The sequence below is a fragment of the Felis catus genome, chromosome E3 (genome assembly GCF_018350175.1).
Source record: "Felis catus isolate Fca126 chromosome E3, F.catus_Fca126_mat1.0, whole genome shotgun sequence".
NCBI classification, from domain to species: Eukaryota; Metazoa; Chordata; class Mammalia; order Carnivora; family Felidae; genus Felis; species Felis catus.
Genome location: NC_058383.1, coordinates 6,933,964 through 6,952,922, shown reverse-complemented (window position 1 = coordinate 6,952,922; position 18,959 = coordinate 6,933,964). Strand labels below are relative to the sequence as shown.

General features: G+C 39.9%; 1 protein-coding gene across 1 annotated transcript in view; it reads right to left on the bottom strand.

Annotated features, from left to right (window-relative positions):
• CYP3A131 (cytochrome P450 family 3 subfamily A member 131) overlaps positions 1 to 18,959 on the bottom strand; it is a 62,919-nt gene that overhangs the window by 14,109 nt on the left and 29,851 nt on the right. The window contains 3 exon segments of the mRNA NM_001246278.2: positions 12,405 to 12,631; positions 13,699 to 13,859; positions 17,824 to 17,890. Coding sequence (NP_001233207.1) covers positions 12,405 to 12,631; positions 13,699 to 13,859; positions 17,824 to 17,890 — 455 coding nt within the window.

The following is an 18,959-nucleotide window of genomic DNA, read 5'->3' as shown; positions in this document are numbered from 1 at the left end:
CTGCAGATATAAAGGAAGTAAAAACTAGTCAGGATGAAATTAAAAATGCTATAACTGAGCTGCAATTTTGAATGGATGCCACGGTGGCAAGGATGGATGAGATAGAACAGAGAATCAGTGATATAGAGGACAAACTTATGGAGAATAATGAAACAGAAAAAAAGAGGGAGATAAAGGCAAAAGAGCACGATTTAAGAATTAGAGAAAACAATGACTCATTAAGAAGTAACAACATCAGAATCATAGGGGCCCCAGAAGAGGAAGAGAGGTAAAAGGGGTAGAAGGGTTATGCAAGCAAATCATAGTGGAAAACTTTCCTAACGTGGGGAAAGACACAGACATCAAAATCCAGGAAGCACAGAGGACTCCATTAGATTCAACAAAAACTGACCATAAACAAGGCATATCATAGTCAAATTCACACAATACTCAGGCAAGGAGAGAATCATGAAGGCAGCAAGGAAAAAAAAAGTCCTTAACCAACAAGGGAAGACAGATCAGGTTTGCAGCAGACCTATCCACAGAAACCTGGCAGGCCAGAAAGGAGTGGCAAGATATATTCAATGTGCTGAATCAGAAAAACATGCAGCCAAGAATTCTTTATCCAGCAAGGCTGTCATTCAAAATAAAAGGAGAGATAAAAAGTTTCCCAGACAAACAAAACTTAAAGGAGTTTGTGACCACTAACCCAGCCCTGCAAAAAATTTTAAGGGGAACTCTCTGAGGGGAGAAAAGATGAAAACATAAAGAAAGAGAAAGCAAGCAAGCAAGCAAGCAACAAAGATTAGAAAGGAACGGAGACCACCACCAGAAACTCCAACTATACAAGCATCATAATGGCAATAAATTCATATCTTTCAGTACTCACTCTAAACTTCAAAGGACTCAATGCTCCAATCAAAATACATAGGGTAACAAAATGGATAAGAAAACAAGATCCATCTATATGCTGTTTACAAGAGACCTTCTTTAGACCTAAAGACACCTTCAGATTGAAAATAAGGGGATGGACGACCACCTACCATGCTAATGGTCAACAAAAGAAACCTGGAGAAGCCATACTTATATTAGACAATCTAGACTTTAAAATAAAGACTGTATCAAGAGATGCAGAAGGGCATTATATCATAATCAAGAGGTGTATCGGGCGCCTGGGTGGCGCAGTCGGTTAAGCGTCCGACTTCAGCCAGGTCACGATCTCGTGGTCTGTGAGTTCGAGCCCCGCGTCAGGCTCTGGGCTGATGGCTTGGAGCCTGGAGCCTGTTTCCGATTCTGTGTCTCCCTCTCTCTCTGCCCCTCCCACGTTCATGCTCTGTCTCTCTGTCCCAAAAATAAATTAAAAAAAATAAAAAAAAGAGGTCTATCCACCAAGAAGACCTAACAATTGTAAACATTTATGCACCAAATGTGAAAGCACCCAAATCTATAAATCAATTAATCACAAACATAAAGAAACCAATCAATAGTAACACCATAATAGTAGGAGACTTCAACACCCCAATCACAACAATGGACAGATAATCTAATCAAAAAATCAACAAGGAAAATATGGCTTTGAATGACACACTGGACCAGGTGGACTTAACAGATATATTCAGAACATTTCATCCTAAGGCAGCATAATATACATTCTTCTCCAGTGCACGTGGAGTGTTCTCCAGAATAGACCATATACTGGGACACAAATCAGCCCTAACTAAGTACAAAAGATCGAGATCATACCGTGCATATTTCCAGACAGAAATGCTATGATATTCAAAATCAACCACAAGAAAAAATTGGAAAGGTAACAAATACTTGGAGACTGAGGAACATCCTACTAAAAAATGAATGGGCTGAGAGACGCTTCTGGGAAGATGGCGGCGTAGAGGACACTGAGCTCACCGCGTCCTGGGGGTGACTTAGATTCCACTCACACCTGCCTAAATGATCCAGAAAATCGCCAGAAGACTAGAAGAACGGATTCTCCAGAGCCAAGTGTAGACGAGAGGTCCATGGAAGAGGGTAGGAAGGGCGGAGAGGTGGTGCACGCTACATGGACTGGCGGGGGGAGCCAGGGCAGAGGGGCAGCCCACCGGCTAAGCAGAGTCCCTGAGTCTCATTGCAAAAGCAGAGGGGCTGGACGGAGTGTGTTTGGACAGCGAGCGGAACTTAACACCTGGAAGGTTATAAGTTAACAGCTCTGCTCAGAGAGCGGGAAGGCTGGAGGACAACGGTAGGGAGAGTTGTTGACCCCTGGACAACAGAGCGCAGCTTGGTGGGGATCAAAGGTGCTTGCCAGTGCCATCTCCCTTACCCATCCCCCAGCCAAAATCCCAAAGGGAACCAGTTCCTGTCAGGGAACTTGCTTGCACCATGCAAACACCCAATGCTGTGCTTCTGTGGATCCATCCCTCCTGTGGCCAGTCTGACTCCCTCCAGGTGCCACAGGGCCCCTCCCAAAGCAGATCACCAAAGGATAAGCGAGCTGAGCCTGCCCCTCCCACCCCTGTGCACCTTGCATATCCACCCCAGCTAATACGCCAGATCCCTAGCACCACAAGCCTGGCAGTGTACGAGTAGCCCAGATGGGCCATGCCACCGCACAGTGAATCCCGCCACTAGGAGAGGGGAAGAGAAGGTACACACCAGTCTGACTGTGGCCCCAGCGGTGGGCTGGGGGCAGACATCAGGTCTGACGGCGGCCCCGCCCACCAACGCAAGTTATTCAAGACAGCACAGGGGAAGTGCCCCGAAGTTCTGTACCACTCCAGGGACTATCCAAAATGATGAAACGGAAGAATTCCCCTCAAAAAAACCTCCAGGAGGGGCGCCTGGGTGGCGCAGTCGGTTAAGCGTCCGACTTCAGCCAGGTCACGATCTCGCGGTCCGTGAGTTCGAGCCCCGCATCAGGCTCTGGGCTGATGGCTCGGAGCCTGGAGCCTGTTTCAGATTCTGTGTCTCCCTCTCTCTCTGCCCCTCCCCCGTTCATGCTCTGTCTCTCTCTGTCCCAAAAATAAATAAACGTTGAAAAAAAAATTAAAAAAAAAAAAACTCCAGGAAATAACGACAGCTAACAAACTGATCAAAAATTATTTAAACAATATAACAGAAAGTGAGTTTAGAATAATGGTCATAAAATTAATCGCTGGGCTTGAAAACAGTATAAAGGACAGCAGAGAATCTCTTGCTACAGAGATCAAGGCACTCAGGAACAGCCAGGAGGAGCTAAAAAATGCTATTAATGAGATGTAAAATAAAATGGAGACGACCACAGCTCGGATTGAAGAGGCAGAGGAGAGAATAGGTGAACTAGAAGATAAAATTATGGAAAAAGAAGAAGCTGAGAAAAAGAGAGGAAAAAAAATCCAGTAGTATGAGGGGAAAATTAGAGAACTAAGTGATGCACTAAAGAGAAATAATCTACGCATAATTGGCATTCCAGAGGAGGAAGTGAGAGGGAAAGGTGCTGAAGGTGTACTTGAAGAAACAATAACTGAGAACTTCCCTGATCTGGGGAAAAAAAAAGGCATTGAAATCCAAGAGGCACAGAGAACTCCCTTCAGACATAACTTGAATCGATCTTCTGCATGACATATCATAGTGAAACTGGCAAAATACAAGGATAAAGAGAAAATTCTGAAAGCAGTGAGGGATAAACGTGCTCTAACTTATAAAGGGAAACCAATAAGACTAGTGACCGATCTCTCTTCTGAAACTTGGCAGGCCAGAAAGGAATGGCAGGAGATCTTCAATGTGATGAACAGAAAAAATATGCAGCCGAGAATCCTTTATCCAGCAAGTCTGTCATTTAGAGTAGAAGGAGAGATAAAGGTCTTCCCAAACAAACAAAAACTGAAGGAATTCATCACCACTAAACCAGCCCTACAAGAGATCCTAAGGGGGATCCTGTGAGACAAAGTACCAGAGACATCACTACTAGCACAAAACCTATAGACATCACAATGACTCTAAGCCCATATCTTTCTATAATAACACTGAATGTAAATGGACTAAATGCGTCAACCAAAAGACACAGGGTATCAGAATGGATAAAAAACCAAGACCCATCTATTTGCTGTCTACAAGAGACTCATTTTAGACCTGAGGTCCCGTTCAGGTTGAAAGTGAGGGGATGGGGAACTATTTATCATGCTACTGGGAGTCAAAAGAAAGCTGGAGTAGCCATACTTATATCAGACAAACTAGACTTTAAATTAAAGGCTGTAACAAGAGATGAAGAAGGGTATTATATAATAATTACAGGGTCTATCCATCAAGAAGAACTAACAATTATAAATGTCTATGTGCCGAATACGGGAGCCCCCAAATATATAAAACAATTACTCACAAACATAAGCAAACTTATTGACAAGAATGCGGTAATTGCAGGGGACTTTAATACTCCACTTACAACAATGAATAGATCATCTAGACACACAGTCAATAAAAAAACAAGGGCCCTGAATGAGACATTGGATCAGATGGACTTGACAGATATATTTAGAACTCTGCATCCCAAAGCAACAGAATATATTTTCTTCTCGAGTGCACGTGGAACATTCTCCAAGATAGATCACATACTGGGTCACAAAACAGCCCTTCATAAGTATACAAGAATTGAAATCATACCATGCATACTTTCAGACCACAATGCTATGAAGCTTGAAATCAACCATAGGAAAAAGTCTGGAAAACCTCCAAAAGCATGGAGGTTAAAGAACACCCTACTAAAGAATGAATGGGTCAACCATGCAATTAGAGAAGAAATTAAAAAATATATGGAAACAAATGAAAATGAAAATACAACAATCCAAATGCTTTGGGATGCAGCGAAGGCAGTCCTGAGAGGAAAAGACATTGCAATCCAGGCCTATCTCAAGAAACAAGAAAAATCCCCAATACAAAATCTAACAGCACACCTATAGGAAATAGAAGCAGAGCAGCAAAGACACCCCAGACTCAGCAGCAGAAGAGAAATAATAAAGATCAGAGCAGAAATAAAAAATACAGAATCTAAAAAAACTGTAGAGCACATCAATGAAACCAAGAGTTAGTTTTTTGAAAAAATAAACAAAATTTCCAACCTCTAGCCAGGCTTCTCAAAAAGAAAAGGGAGATGACCCAAATAGATAAAATCATGAATGAAAATGGAATTATTACAACCAATCCCTCAGAAATACAAGCAATTATCAGGGAATACTGTGAAAAATTATATGCCAACAAACTGGACAACCTGGAAGAAATGGACAAATTCCTAAACACCCACACACTTCCAAAACTCAATCAGGAGGAAATAGAAAGCTTGAACAGACCCATAACCAGCGAAGAAATTGAATCGGTTATCAAAAATCTCCCAACAAATAAGAGTCCGGGACCAGATGGCTTCCATGGGGAATTCTACCAGACATTTAAAGCAGAGATAATACCTATCCTTCTCAAGCTATTCCAAGAAATAGAAAGGGAAGGAAAACTTCCAGACTCATTCTATGAAGGCAGAATTACTTTGATTCCTAAACCAGACAGAGACCCAGTAAAAAAAGAGAACTACAGGCCAATATCCCTGATGAATATGGATGCAGAAATTCTCAATAAGACACTAGCAAATCTAATTAACAGCATATAAAAAGAATTATTCACCATGATCAAGTGGGATTCATTCCTGGGATGCAGGGCTGGTTCAACATTTGCAAATCAATCAACGTGATACATCACATTAATAAAAGAAAAGATAAGAACCATATGATCCTGTCAATCAATGCAGAAAAAGCATTTGACAAAATTCAGCATCCTTTCTTAATAAAACCCTCGAGAAAGTCGGGGTAGAAGGAACATACTTAAACATCATAAAAGCCATTTATGAAAAGCCCACAGCTAATATCATCCTCAATGGGGAGAAACTGAGAGCTTTTCCCCTGAGATCAGGAACACGACAGGGATGTCCACTTTCACTGCTGTTGTTTAACATAGTGTTGGAAGATCTAGCATCAGCAATCAGACAACAAAAGGAAATCAAAGGCATCAAAATTGGCAAAGATGAAGTCAAGCTTTCACTTTTTGCAGATGACATGATATTATATATGGAAAATCCGATAGACTCCACCAAAAGTCTGCTAGAACTGATACATGAATTCAGCAAAGTTGCAGGATACAAAATCAATGTACAGAAATGAGTTGCATTCTTATACACTAATAATGAAACAACAGAAAGACAAATAAAGAAACTGATCCCATTCACAATTGCACCAAGAAGCATAAAATACCTAGGAATAAATCTAACCAAAGATATAAATTATCTGTATGCTGAAAACTATAGAAAGCTTATGAAGGAAATTGAAGAAGATATAAAGAAATGGAAAAACATTCAATGCTCATGGGTTGGAAGAATAAATATTGTTAAAATGTCAATATTACCCAAAGCTATCTACACATTCAATGCAATCCCAATCAAAATTGCACCAGCATTCTTCTCGAAACTAGAACAAGCAATCCTAAAATTCAGATGGAACCACAAAAGGCCCCGAATAGCCAAAGTAATTTGGAAGAAGAAGACCAAAGCAGGAGGCATCACAATCCCAGACTTTAGCCTCTACTACAAAGCTGTCATCATCAAGACAGCATGGTATTGGCACAAAAACAGACACATAGACCAATGGAATAGAATAGAAACCCCAGAACTAGACCCACAAACGTATGGCCAACTCATCTTTGACAAAGCAGGAAAGAACATCCAATGGAAAAAAGACAGTCTCTTTAACAAATGGTGCTGGGAGAACTGGACAGCAACATGCAGAAGGATGAAACTAGACCACTTTCTCACACCATTCACAAAAATAAACTCAAAATGGATAAAGGACCTGAATGTGAGACAGGAAACCATCAAAACCCTAGAGGAGAAAGCAGGAAAAGACCTCTCTGACCTCAGCCGCAGCAATTTCTTATATGACACATCCCGAAAGGCAAGGGAATTAAAAGCAAAAATGAACTACTGGGACCTTATGAACATAAAAAGCTTCTGCATGGCAAAGGAAACAATCAACAAAACTAGAAGGCAACCAACGGAATGGGAAAAGATATTTGCAAATGACATATCGGACAAAGGGCTAGTATCCAAAATCTATAAAGAGCTCACCAAACTCCACACCCGAAAAACAAATAATCCAGTGAAGAAATGGGCAGAAAGCATGAATAGACACTTCTCTAAAGAAGACATCCGGATTGGGGCGCCTGGGTGGTGCAGTCGGTTAAGCGTCCGACTTCAGCCACGTCACGATCTGGCGCTCCGTGAGTTCGAGCCCCGCATCAGGCTCTGGGCTGATGGCTCGGAGCCTGGAGCCTGTTTCCGATTCTGTGTCTCCCTCTCTCTCTGCCCCTCCCCCGTTCATGCTCTGTCTCTCTCTGTCCCAAAAATAAATAAAAACGTTGAAAGAAAATTTTAATAAAAAAAAAAAAAGAAAAGAAGACATCCGGATGGCCAACAGACACATGAAAAGATGCTCAACGTCGCTCCTCATCAGGGAAATACAAATCAAAACCACACTCAGATATCACCTCACGCCAGTCAGAGTGGCCAAAATGAACAAACCAGGAGACTATAGATGCTGGAGAGGATGTGGGGAAATGGGAACCCTCTTGCACTGTTGGTGGGAATGCAAACTGGTGCAGCCACTCTGGAAAACAGTGTGGAGGTTCCTCAAAAAATTAAAAATAGACCTACCCTATGACCCAGCAGTAGCACTGCTAGGAATTTACCCAAGGGATACAGGAGTACTGATGCATAGGGGCACTTGTACCCCAATGTTTATAGCAGCACTCTCAACAATAGCCAAATTGTGGAAAGAGCCTAAATGTCCATCAACTGATGAATGGATAAAGAAATTGTCGTTTATATACACAATGGAGTACTACGTGGCAATGAGAAAGAATGAAATATGGCCCTTTGTAGCAACGTGGATGGAACTGGAGAGTGTGATGCTAAGTGAAATAAGCCATACAGAGAAAGACAGATACCATATGTTTTCATTCTTATGTGGGTCCCGAGAAACTTAACAGAAACCCATGGGGGAGGGGAAGAAAAAAAGAAAAAAAAAATAGGTTAGAGTGGGAGAGAGAGCCAAAGCATAAGTGACTCTTAAAAACTGAAAACAAACTGAGGGTTGATGGCTGGGGGTGGGAGGGAGGGGAGGGTAGGTGATGGGCATTGAAGAGGGCACCTTTTGGGATGAGCACTGAGTGTTGTATGGAAACTAATTTGACAATAAATTTCATATAATAATAAAATAAAAAAAAGAATAAATGTGCTAACCAAGAAGTTAAAGAGGAAATTAAAAAGTACATAGAAGCCAATGAAAATGATAACACCACAGCCCAAAACCTCTGGGACACAATGAAGGCGGTCATAAAAGGAAACTATATAGCCATCCAGGCCTTCCTAAAGAAGGAAGAAAGATCTAGATACACAACCTAACCTTATGCCTTAAGGAGCTGGAAAAAGAACAGCAAATAAAACCCAACACCAGCAGAAGACAGGAAATAATAAAGATTAGAGAAATTAATTAGAGAAATTAGAGAAATTCATGCTATCAAAACCAAAAAAAAAAAAAAAACAAAAAAACAAAAACAAAAACAAAACCAGTAGAACAGATCAATGAAACCAGAAGCTGTTTCTTTGAAAGAATTAACAAAATTGATAAACCACTAGCCAGTTTGATCAAAAAGACAAGGAAAGGACCCAAATAAATAAAATCAAAAATGAAAGAGGAGAGATCACAACGAACACAGCAGAAATAAAAACAATAATAAGAGAATATTATGAGCAGTTTTATGCCAATAAAATGGGCAATCTGGAAGAAATGGACAAATTCCTAGAAACATATACACTACCAAAACTGAAACAGGAATTAACAGAAAATTTGAACAGACCCATAACCAGTAAAAATTGAATTAGTAATCAAAAATTTCCCAAAAAACAAGAGTCCAAGGTCAGATGGCTTTCCAGGGGAATTCTACCAAACATTTAAGGAAGAGTTACCTATTCTCTTGAAGCTGTTCCAAAAAATAGAAATGGAAGGAAAACTTTCAAACTCTTTCTATGAAGCCAGAATTACCTTGATTCCAAAACCAGACAGAGACCCCACTAAAAAGGAGAACTATAGACCAATTTCCCTGATGAACATGGATGCAAAAATCCTCAACAAGATATTAGCCAACCGGATCCAACAATATATTAAAAAAATTATTCACCATGACCAAGTGGGATTTTTACCTGGGATGCAGGGCTGGTTCAATATCCACAAAACAATTAACGTGATTCATCACATCAATAAAAAAAGGACAAGAACCATATGATCCTCTGAATAGATGCAGAGAAAGCATTTTACAAAATACAGCATCCTCTCTTGATAAAAACCTTCAAGAAAGTAGAGATAGAAGGAGTATACCTCGAGATCATAAAAGCCATATATGAACGACCCAACGCTAATATCATCCTCAATAAAAAAACTGAGAGCTTTCCCCCCAAGGTCAGGAGCAAGACAGGGATGTCCACCTTTGCCACTGTTATTCAACATAGTATTGGAAGTCTTAGCCTCTGCAATCAGACAACACAAAGAAATGAAAGGCATCCAAATCAGCCAGGTGGTCAAATTTTCACTCTTCGCAGATGACATGATACTCTATATGGAAAACCCAAAAGACTCCACCAAAAAACTGCTAGAATTGATTCATGAATTCAGCAAAATTGCAGGATATAACATCAACACACAGAAATCGGTTGCATTCCTATACACCAACAATGAAGCAACAGAAAGAGAAATCAAGGAATTGATCCCATTTAGAGTTGCACCAAAAACCATAAAACACCTAGGAATAAATCTAACCAAAGAGGTGAAGAATCTATACACTGAAAAGTATAGAAAGCTTATGAAAGAAATTGAAGAAGACACAAAAAAAAGGAAAAATATTCCATGCTCCTGGATAGGAAGAACAAATATTGTTAAAATGACACTACCCAAAGCAATCTACATATTCAATGCAATCACTATCAAAATAACACCAGCATTCTTCACAGAGCTAGAACAAATAATCCTAAAATGTGTATGGAACCAGAAAATACCCCGAATAGCCAAAGCAATCTTGAAAAAGAAAACCAAAGCAGAAGGCATCACAATCCCAGACTTCAAGCTATACTACAAAGCTGTAATCATTAAGACAGTATGGTACTGGCACAAGAACAGACACTCAGATCAATGGAATAGAGAACCCAGAAATGGACCCACAAACGTATGGCCAACTAATCTTTGACAAAGCAGGAAAGAATATCCTATGGAATAAAGTCTCTTCAACAAGTGTTGCTGGGAAAACTGGACAGCGACATGCAGAAGAAAGAACCTGGACCACTTTCTTACACCATACACAAAAATGAACTGAAAATGGATGAAAGACCTAAATGTAAGACAGGAAGCCATCAAAATCCTCAAGGAGAAAGCAGGCAAAAACCTCTTTGATCCTGGCCGCAGCAACTTCTTACTCAACACGTCTCTGGAGGCAAGGGAAACAAAAGCAAAAATGAACTGCTGGGACCTCATCAAAATAAAAAGCTTCTGCACAGCGAAGGAAACAATCAGCAAAACTAAAAGGCAACCGACAGAATGGGTGAGCAGCACTATCAACAATAGCCAAAGTATGGAAGGAGCCCAAATGTCCACTGATGGATGAATGGATAAAGAAGATGTGGTAAATATACACAATGGAGTATTACTCAGCAATCAAAAAGAACGAAATCTTGCCATTTGCAACTACGTGGATGGAACTGGAGGGTATCATGCTAAGAGAAATCAGTCAGTCAGAGAAAGACAAATATCATATGACTTCACTCATATGAGGACTTTAAGAGACAAAACAGATGAACATAAGGGCAGGGAAACAAAAATAACATAAAAACAGGGAGGGGGACAAAACAGAAGAGACTCTTAAATATGGAGAACATACTGAGGGTTACTGGAGGGGTTGTGGGAGGGGGGATGGGCTAAATGATAAGGGTAATTAAGGAATGTACCCCTGAAATCATTGTTTCACTATATGCTAACTAATTTGGATGTAAATTTTAAAAAATAAAAATTAAATTAAAAAAAGAAAAAAAATCTCAACAAGATACTAGCAAATAGAATTCAACAGTACATTAAAAGAATTATTCACTATGATCAAATGGGATTTATTCCTGGGCTGCAGGGGTGGTTCAATATTTGCAAATCAATCAACATGATACACTACATCAATAAAAGAAAGATAAGAACCATATGAGCCTGTCAACAGATGAAAAGAAAGCATTTGGCAAAATACAGCATTCATTCTTGATAAAAACCCTCAACAAAGTAGAGACAGATGGCACATACTGCAACATCATAAAGACTGTGTACAGGGACGCTTGGGTGGCTCAGTCGGTTGAGCATCCGACTTCGGCTCAGGTCGTGATCTCATAGTCTGTGAGTTTGAGCCCTGCGTCTGGCTCTATGCCGACAGCTCAGAGCCTGGAGCCTGTTTCGGATGCTGTGTCTCCCTCTCTCTCTGACCCTCCCCCATTCATGCTCTGTCTCTCTTGGTCTCAAAAAAAATAAATAAAGGTTAAAAAAAATTTTTTTTAAAAGACCATGTACAAAAGACCCACAGCTAATATCATCCTCAATGGGGAGAAGCTGAGAGCCTTTCACCTTTGTTCAGGAACAAGACAAGGATGCCCACTCTCACCATTACTATTTAACATAGTAATGAAAGCACTGAAAGTCTTAGCCACAGCAAATCAGACCAAATAAATAAATAAATAAATAAATAAATAAATAAATATCATCCAAATCAGCAATGAAGAAGTCAAACTTTCACTACCACAGATGACATAATACTCTATGTAGAAAACACAAAAGACTCCACCAAAATATTGCTATAACTAATACATGAATTCACCAAAGTCGCAGGATATAAAATCAAAGTGCAGAAATCTGTTGCATTTCTATGCACTAATAACGAGGCATCAGAAAAAGAAATCAAGTAATTGATCCTATTTACAATTGCACCAAAAATAATAAAATACCTAGGAATAAATCTAACTAAGAGGTAAAAGCTCTGTACTCTAAAAACTATGAAAGACTTATGAGAGATATTGAAGAGGATGTAATAAATGGAAACGCATTTCATGCTCATGGGTTGGAAGAACAAACATTGTTAAAATGTGTATACTACCCAAAGCAAACGACACATTTAATGCAGTTTGTAAAATTTTAACAATTATTTTCTAATTAGAAAAATACTCCTACAAATAAAAAGATGTGCAAATAAATAACTGTACAACCATACATTTGTTCTCTATATAAAGAAATATCAGAATATCTTCCCATATAAGGTTGTGTTCCCTTTTCCAGGGTTCCCTCTACCTTTCAGGATGGAACTCCTCAGGCTCTGGCCAGAGATCCAGGTCCCGGTGAAGAGTAAAGGTTGGCACCATCACCACTGTCCCTTTGGGAATGAACACACCACTGATTTCCACATCTCTCTTACAGACCCTCTCAAGTCTACCAGCGATTGGGTATAATCTGAGGGTTTCATTCAACACCATGTCAAGATACTCCATCTGTACAAGGGCATCATAAGTGGGAGGTGCCTAGAAGGAAAGAAACAGATTTTGATGAGTTGAGATTTGGAATCAATGTTCAGCTCAGTCTATGCACTATTACTGAATTGTTAGGAACCCCTGAGAAGCATGTATTTTAGTAAATGGCATATGAACATCTTAATGTCTACCATATCCCATGACCTGCTCAATCGCCCTCTGCCATGTGTGCGCAATAGTAATGACTAGGGCTGACTGCTGGGTCAATCCCCTAAGTAGGGCTTAAAATCCTTCCAACTGCAGCACACAATTTCAGTTCTAGGGAAAGTTGTTAAGAGGATCAGAACCTTACTCTCAGCCCCACCTCCTGTTGTGGGAAGGGTCTGCTAGTTGTCCCTTTGGGATTTCACTGTTTGTCAAATAAACTGCTCCAGCCCCAGAGGCCAGGTGTCTTCATAAACAGGAATTCCAGTTTTGGAAGAGATCTGAGACAGCATGGGCAATATGTGCCTATTGCTTGGTATTATATTTAAGAGCCAACATTGGAGAAGTTAAGAGTTCAACCAGGATCCAGGCACCCTGGCTCATAGCCTGGCTTCTTCACACTAGCTATGTGATAGTGTAAGAAAGTTATGTTGTCTCTCTGTAGCTCAGCTTCCTGCCTTGTTACATAGAGATGTTTAGAGTTGACCCTTCAGAGGGTGGATGGTAGAGATACTCACTACTTATCCAACATCCATGTAGACCCCCATATTTCCCAGCCTATGTGAATTTAGGGGAAACCACTTTGCAAATGGGCTGTGAACTAAGGAGATGCATGTGAGTTTGGGGCCAAACATCTGAAAAGCAAGTAAGCAACACTCTAGCTCCTTGTTCCCCAGCCAACATGAAGTCCCCAAGGTCCAGATAATGCAGGTATAAGTGGAGCCTCTTTGCTCTGTATCCCCAAGTAACTATATGGAGCAGAGACTCATCCTCCACTAATACCCATGCTGGACATGCAAATATGAGCTACAAGTAAACCTTTGTCATGAAAACCCACTAGATTTGAGAGTTAATATGTTACTGAGGCATAAGCGAGCATATCCTGACCCCCTTGGCCAGTATGAACCACTCACCTTGTTAGGGAAAGTTGCATCAATCTCCTCCTGCAGTTTTTGCTGGACATCAGGATGAGTGGCCAATTCATACACAAGGAAGGAAAGAGAAGTGCTGGTGGGCTCATAGCCAGCAAAAATAAAGATAACAGATTGGGCCACAAGCTCCAGATCAGACAGAGCTAAAAGGAGAAGAGAGACATTTTAGTTAAAGCAGGTAAGAAAAACATCATCTATACTATACTATACTATACTATACTATACTATACTATACTATACTATACTATACTATACTATCTATACTATACTATACTATACTATACTATACTATACTATACTATACTATACTATTCTTAGCCATCTGTTTCTGGTTATGCCACCCTCCCCACCACCACAGATGGGTAATTTCAGGAGGTGGCATTTCTGTCTAATATACACTGTGTTATCAGTCTGTCCGTTAGAAAATCCTAAGAGTATGCCAAGCCTAAGTAATATGGGATGGTGTTCTCCCCCAGGAAAATGTAAATTCTTTCAGCTAAAATACAGCTTAAATTTTTTGAGAGCTTAATTAATGCTAAGGCTTAATTGTCAGGAAAATTAAATGATCTTTCATCGAAACATACTTGCAGGAAAGAAGAAAATAATGTTGGGCTACAGATAAACTCTTGGTCCTCAATGTGTGGTTCATGGATCAGCAGCATCTGGGAGCTTATTAAAAATGCAGAATCTCAAACGTCATCCTAGAGCTATCGAATCAAAGTCTGAGCTTCATAAGATGTGGTGATTTGTGTGCACAATCTAGTTTGAGAAGCGTGAATTATACTCTTGAGAAGTCTCAGCTAATAGAAGACCTGGGGCACAACTCTTCCAATGGATGATCTCAGATATGTACAGAAACTACAACACTATAAAAGAGTTGTGTCTGATGCTAGTCTAATCAACCACATTAAAACAGCAAAGAAACAATGATCAATAGAAGGACATTGGCCAGCATGATATATAGACAAACAGAATACAGTAAGTGTTTCCATACAAATTTTAGGATTGTTCGTTCTAGCTTTGAGAAGAATGTTGGTGCAGCCACTCTGGAAAACAGTGTGGAGGTTCCTCAAAAAATTAAAAATAGAACTATCCTATGACCCAGCAATAGCACTGCTAGGAATTTACCCAAGGGATACAGGAGTGCTGATGAATAGGGCACTTGTACCCCAATGTTTATAGTAGCACTTTCAACAATAGCCAAATTATGGAAAGAACCTAAATGTCCGTCAACTGATGGATGGATAAAAAAGATGTGGTTTATATATACAATGGAATACTACTTGGAAATGAGAAAGAATGAAATATGGCCATTTGCAGCAACGTGAATGGAACCAGAGGGTGTTATGCTAAGTGAAATAAGTCAGTCAGAGAAGGACAGATACCATATGTTTTCACTCATATGTGGAACTTGAGAAATTTAAGACCATGGGAGAAGGGAAGGGAGGGAAAAAGTTACAAACAGACAGGGAGGGAGGCAAACCATAAAAGACTCTTAAATACAGAGAACAAACTGAGAGCTGATGGGGTGGGGGAGAGGGGAAAGTGGGTGATGGGCATTAAAGGGGGCACTTGTTGGAATGAGCACTGGGTGTTGTATGGAAACCAACTTGACAATAAATTATATTTAAAAAAAAGAATATAGTGAGTGGAATTAGCAATATTTATTCAATCATGGCCTGAATGTCACCTTCCTTAGAGAATGGTCCCACCCTGAATCATAACCCAACTTTTTATTTTCTCCTGGAAGGAACTCAGTATAGTCAAGCTTTAATCTCTTTGATTAGAACTGAATTAGGACCATTAGATACTTAGAGCACTGAAATTAGCATGGTACCTGCCACAAACACATAATTCACAACTAAGAACAATACAAAATAAGTGTAAAAAAGGTCTACAGAGTTCTGATTTCCCAGTCATACCTTCTGTGATGCTGCTGTGGATAAATTCAACTATCATATTCTTTCCTTTGATTATTATGAACCCCATGATGATCTTTAGAGCTGTGGTAGACACTTACCCGATGTGGCTATTTATACTTAAATTTTAATTAACTAGATTAAATACAATATAAGATTCAGTTCTTTAGTGACACTAGCCACATGTCAAATGCTCAATAACCACCTGTGCATAGTGGTTCTATACTGAACCAGGAGTATATAGAATATTTCCATCATCACAGAAAGTAATAGAATAGAATAGCATAAAAAGGATAGGATAGGATAGGATAGGATAGGATAGGATAGGATAGGATAGGATAGGATAGGATAGGATAGGATATGGACACAGTATAGATATATTTTAGTAGTGTGATCCTTCCTTTTTCTCTAGAATCAACTGTTAAATACTCAAGAATTCTGTGAGATGGTTGTCAAACCATAGATATCCTGAAATTAACCATGATGGGACTATTTCAGTCATAGATACAACTATAAATCAAGGCTCCCTTTTTCTTTTAGACACAGCATAATCATTGGCTGTGGATATAGAAATATTTATGTTTATCACTCCTGTATGAATGTATTTGATGTTTTTATTTGGTCTACTGAGAGAAAATAGAAGCAAAGAAACCCTAGTAACAATGAACACTCCTACAGCCCAGATTTTGATTTCTAAATACCATTCTCACTAAAAGAAAACAGAGATTCTTGGAGAAATGGCTGATTCCAAGGGTCATCAGAGGAAACAGAAGAGAAGCCTGGAATGTCTCACACCAGAATGCTAGGAAATGCTCAAAAAAATAATATGGGAAAGGGATAAAGAATACTCTATGTACTGTAATGGTGGATATATATGTATATGTATACATATATATATAATATATAATATATATATTATATATATATATACACACACACACACACACATATGTGTGTCAAAACCCACAGAATGGACAACACCAAGAGTGAACTGTAACGTAAATTACGAATTTTTGAATGGTAATAATGTGCCAATGTAGGTAAAATTATTGTAACAAATGTACCACATGGTGAGGGATTTTGATAATGGGGAGTGCTGTCTGTAAGTAGGGCAGAGGGAATATGAGAAATCTGTGTCTTTCACTCAATTTTAGTGAACCTAAAACTGTGATAAAAGTGTATTAAAAATATTAAAAAATAAGAAAGAAAAAAGAAAAGGGCAAGGAGCCCACTTGAAAGTGCTTCCAGAGGGCAAATCTGAGAGAATTGAAGATATAACTAAAGAATGATATCAGGGACTAAGATAGTAATAAAAGAGATCATACTGACATATACAAATAAATTAATTAATGAGAGAGAATGGAAATCTCACCCTAACAATGGACTTTCCTCAAAATGTGGAAGAAATGGTAGAATTAGAAATTCATCATTTTGCAACCACCATAGTAATAATGGTCTTAGTCAAATACCATTCATGGATGATAAAAGTAGTGGGTGAATGTCTAAAGAGAAATGCAGTACTTATACAACTGCAAAGGCATCCTGCACCAGTCGCTTATTAATTACAAAGGGAAAAATAAAACTTTACAGTAGATTGGGGCACCTGGGTGGCTCAGTCGGTTGAGTGTCCGACTTCAGCTCAGGTCATGAACTCACGGTTTGTGGGTTCGAGGCCCATGTCAGGCTCTACACTGTCAGACTGTCAGCATGGATCCTGCTTGAGATCTTCTGTCCCCCTTTCTCTGTCTCTCCCCTACTTGTAGTCTCCAAAAATAAATAAATATTTAAAAAAAAAAACTTTACCATAGATTAAGCCAGTGAACACAACTTTAACCAGGTGTCCCAAGTGAAGGTCACCAACAATGGGGCCATGTGATTCCTGGTGTGATGAAGCCTTGATGTGAATTTCCAGACAGAGGTTCTGATTCAGTGGGTCTGGAGTAGGCCAGAGGATTCACATTGGAAACAAGCTCCCCTGTGGCAGACTACTGACTACTTTGTCTATCATTGTACTTCAATGATCTGAGGGCTTCTGGAAAGTGTTCCTGGCTACCATTTGTATCTGTACCATGTGTCATTCTCCAATTTGAAGAAATTCTATCCATTGGAAACCTTCCTCCACATCTCAGAACCACCCCATGTCTCTGATCCACCCCATTGCTGGCCCTCTGAAGCTCTCCTTGCTTACCTTTATGGGTGTCCGTTTCTTTGGAATTCTGGGAGTTAATCATCAGCTGAAGCAAATCCACTCGGTGCTGAAAGCAGAAAGAGAAATTGCAATGACAAAAAGTCACTTGTGAAGTCAGAATTAAGTCAGGGGTGCAGGACTTAGCTTCTTTCCTAAGAATATGGCCCCTTTATGCATAAAGGTCTCACTAGTTTTCTCAGAGTCATCACTAAACAAAAACATCCAGCTACAAACTTGGAGAACAGGATGCTTCCCTGAAAGGAATCCAGCTACTGTGTCTCACTGCTTTTTGGTTCTTGCCTTCAGCTTTTCTGGCTTTTGACCACAGCTTCCTGGACAAAGAATTGCCTGCTCCCTCTCCTATCATGCCTGCTTGCTCAGGAGAAAGTCCCTGATGCCAGTCCTTTTTAACTCTGGCCTTAATTCTTTTTTTTTACATTCATTTATTTTTGATAGAGTGAGACAGAGCACAAGTGGGGGAGGGGCAGAGAGAGAAGGAGACACAGAATCCGAGGCAGGCTCCAGGCTCTGAGCTGTCAGCACAGAGCCCAATGTGGGGCTCAAACTCACAAACTGCGAGATTATGACCTGAGCCGAAATCGGACACTTAAGCGACTGAACCACCCAGGCACCAATGGCCTTAATTCTTAATGAGTGGTCACATAGATCAATCCCCTGACCTCTGCAAACTCCATGGAGAGTTTCTGTGTCAGCATCTTCCAGTGCCCCACCCTCCCAGAACTCTGCACAATCTTCACTGACATCTTGGAGTACCCAGCACACATTCTTTTCTGGCCACCAAGCCTCATGAAGGCAAAACTGGCTTAGCCGGCCTGCAGCCTGAGTGTCCAGTGAAGACTCCTGCCCACTCCAGAAAATGGCAGCCTCAAGTTTAACACAGACTATACTTCACCCTGTACTTGATAGGATCCTCCATTGGAGAAGGTGTAAAATAAGAGGCTTGGAATTGAAAGGATTATTTGTCCATATAAGATCTTAGAAATTATACTACCAGGAAAATGATTTTACATAATACTTTTTACCCTTTCACAATTTAATGAAGGAAAGTGGTAGTTTTTCTCTCACCAAATTTTGTGCAGTGACATACCAGTTGCCAAGCTTATTATTAAATTTTA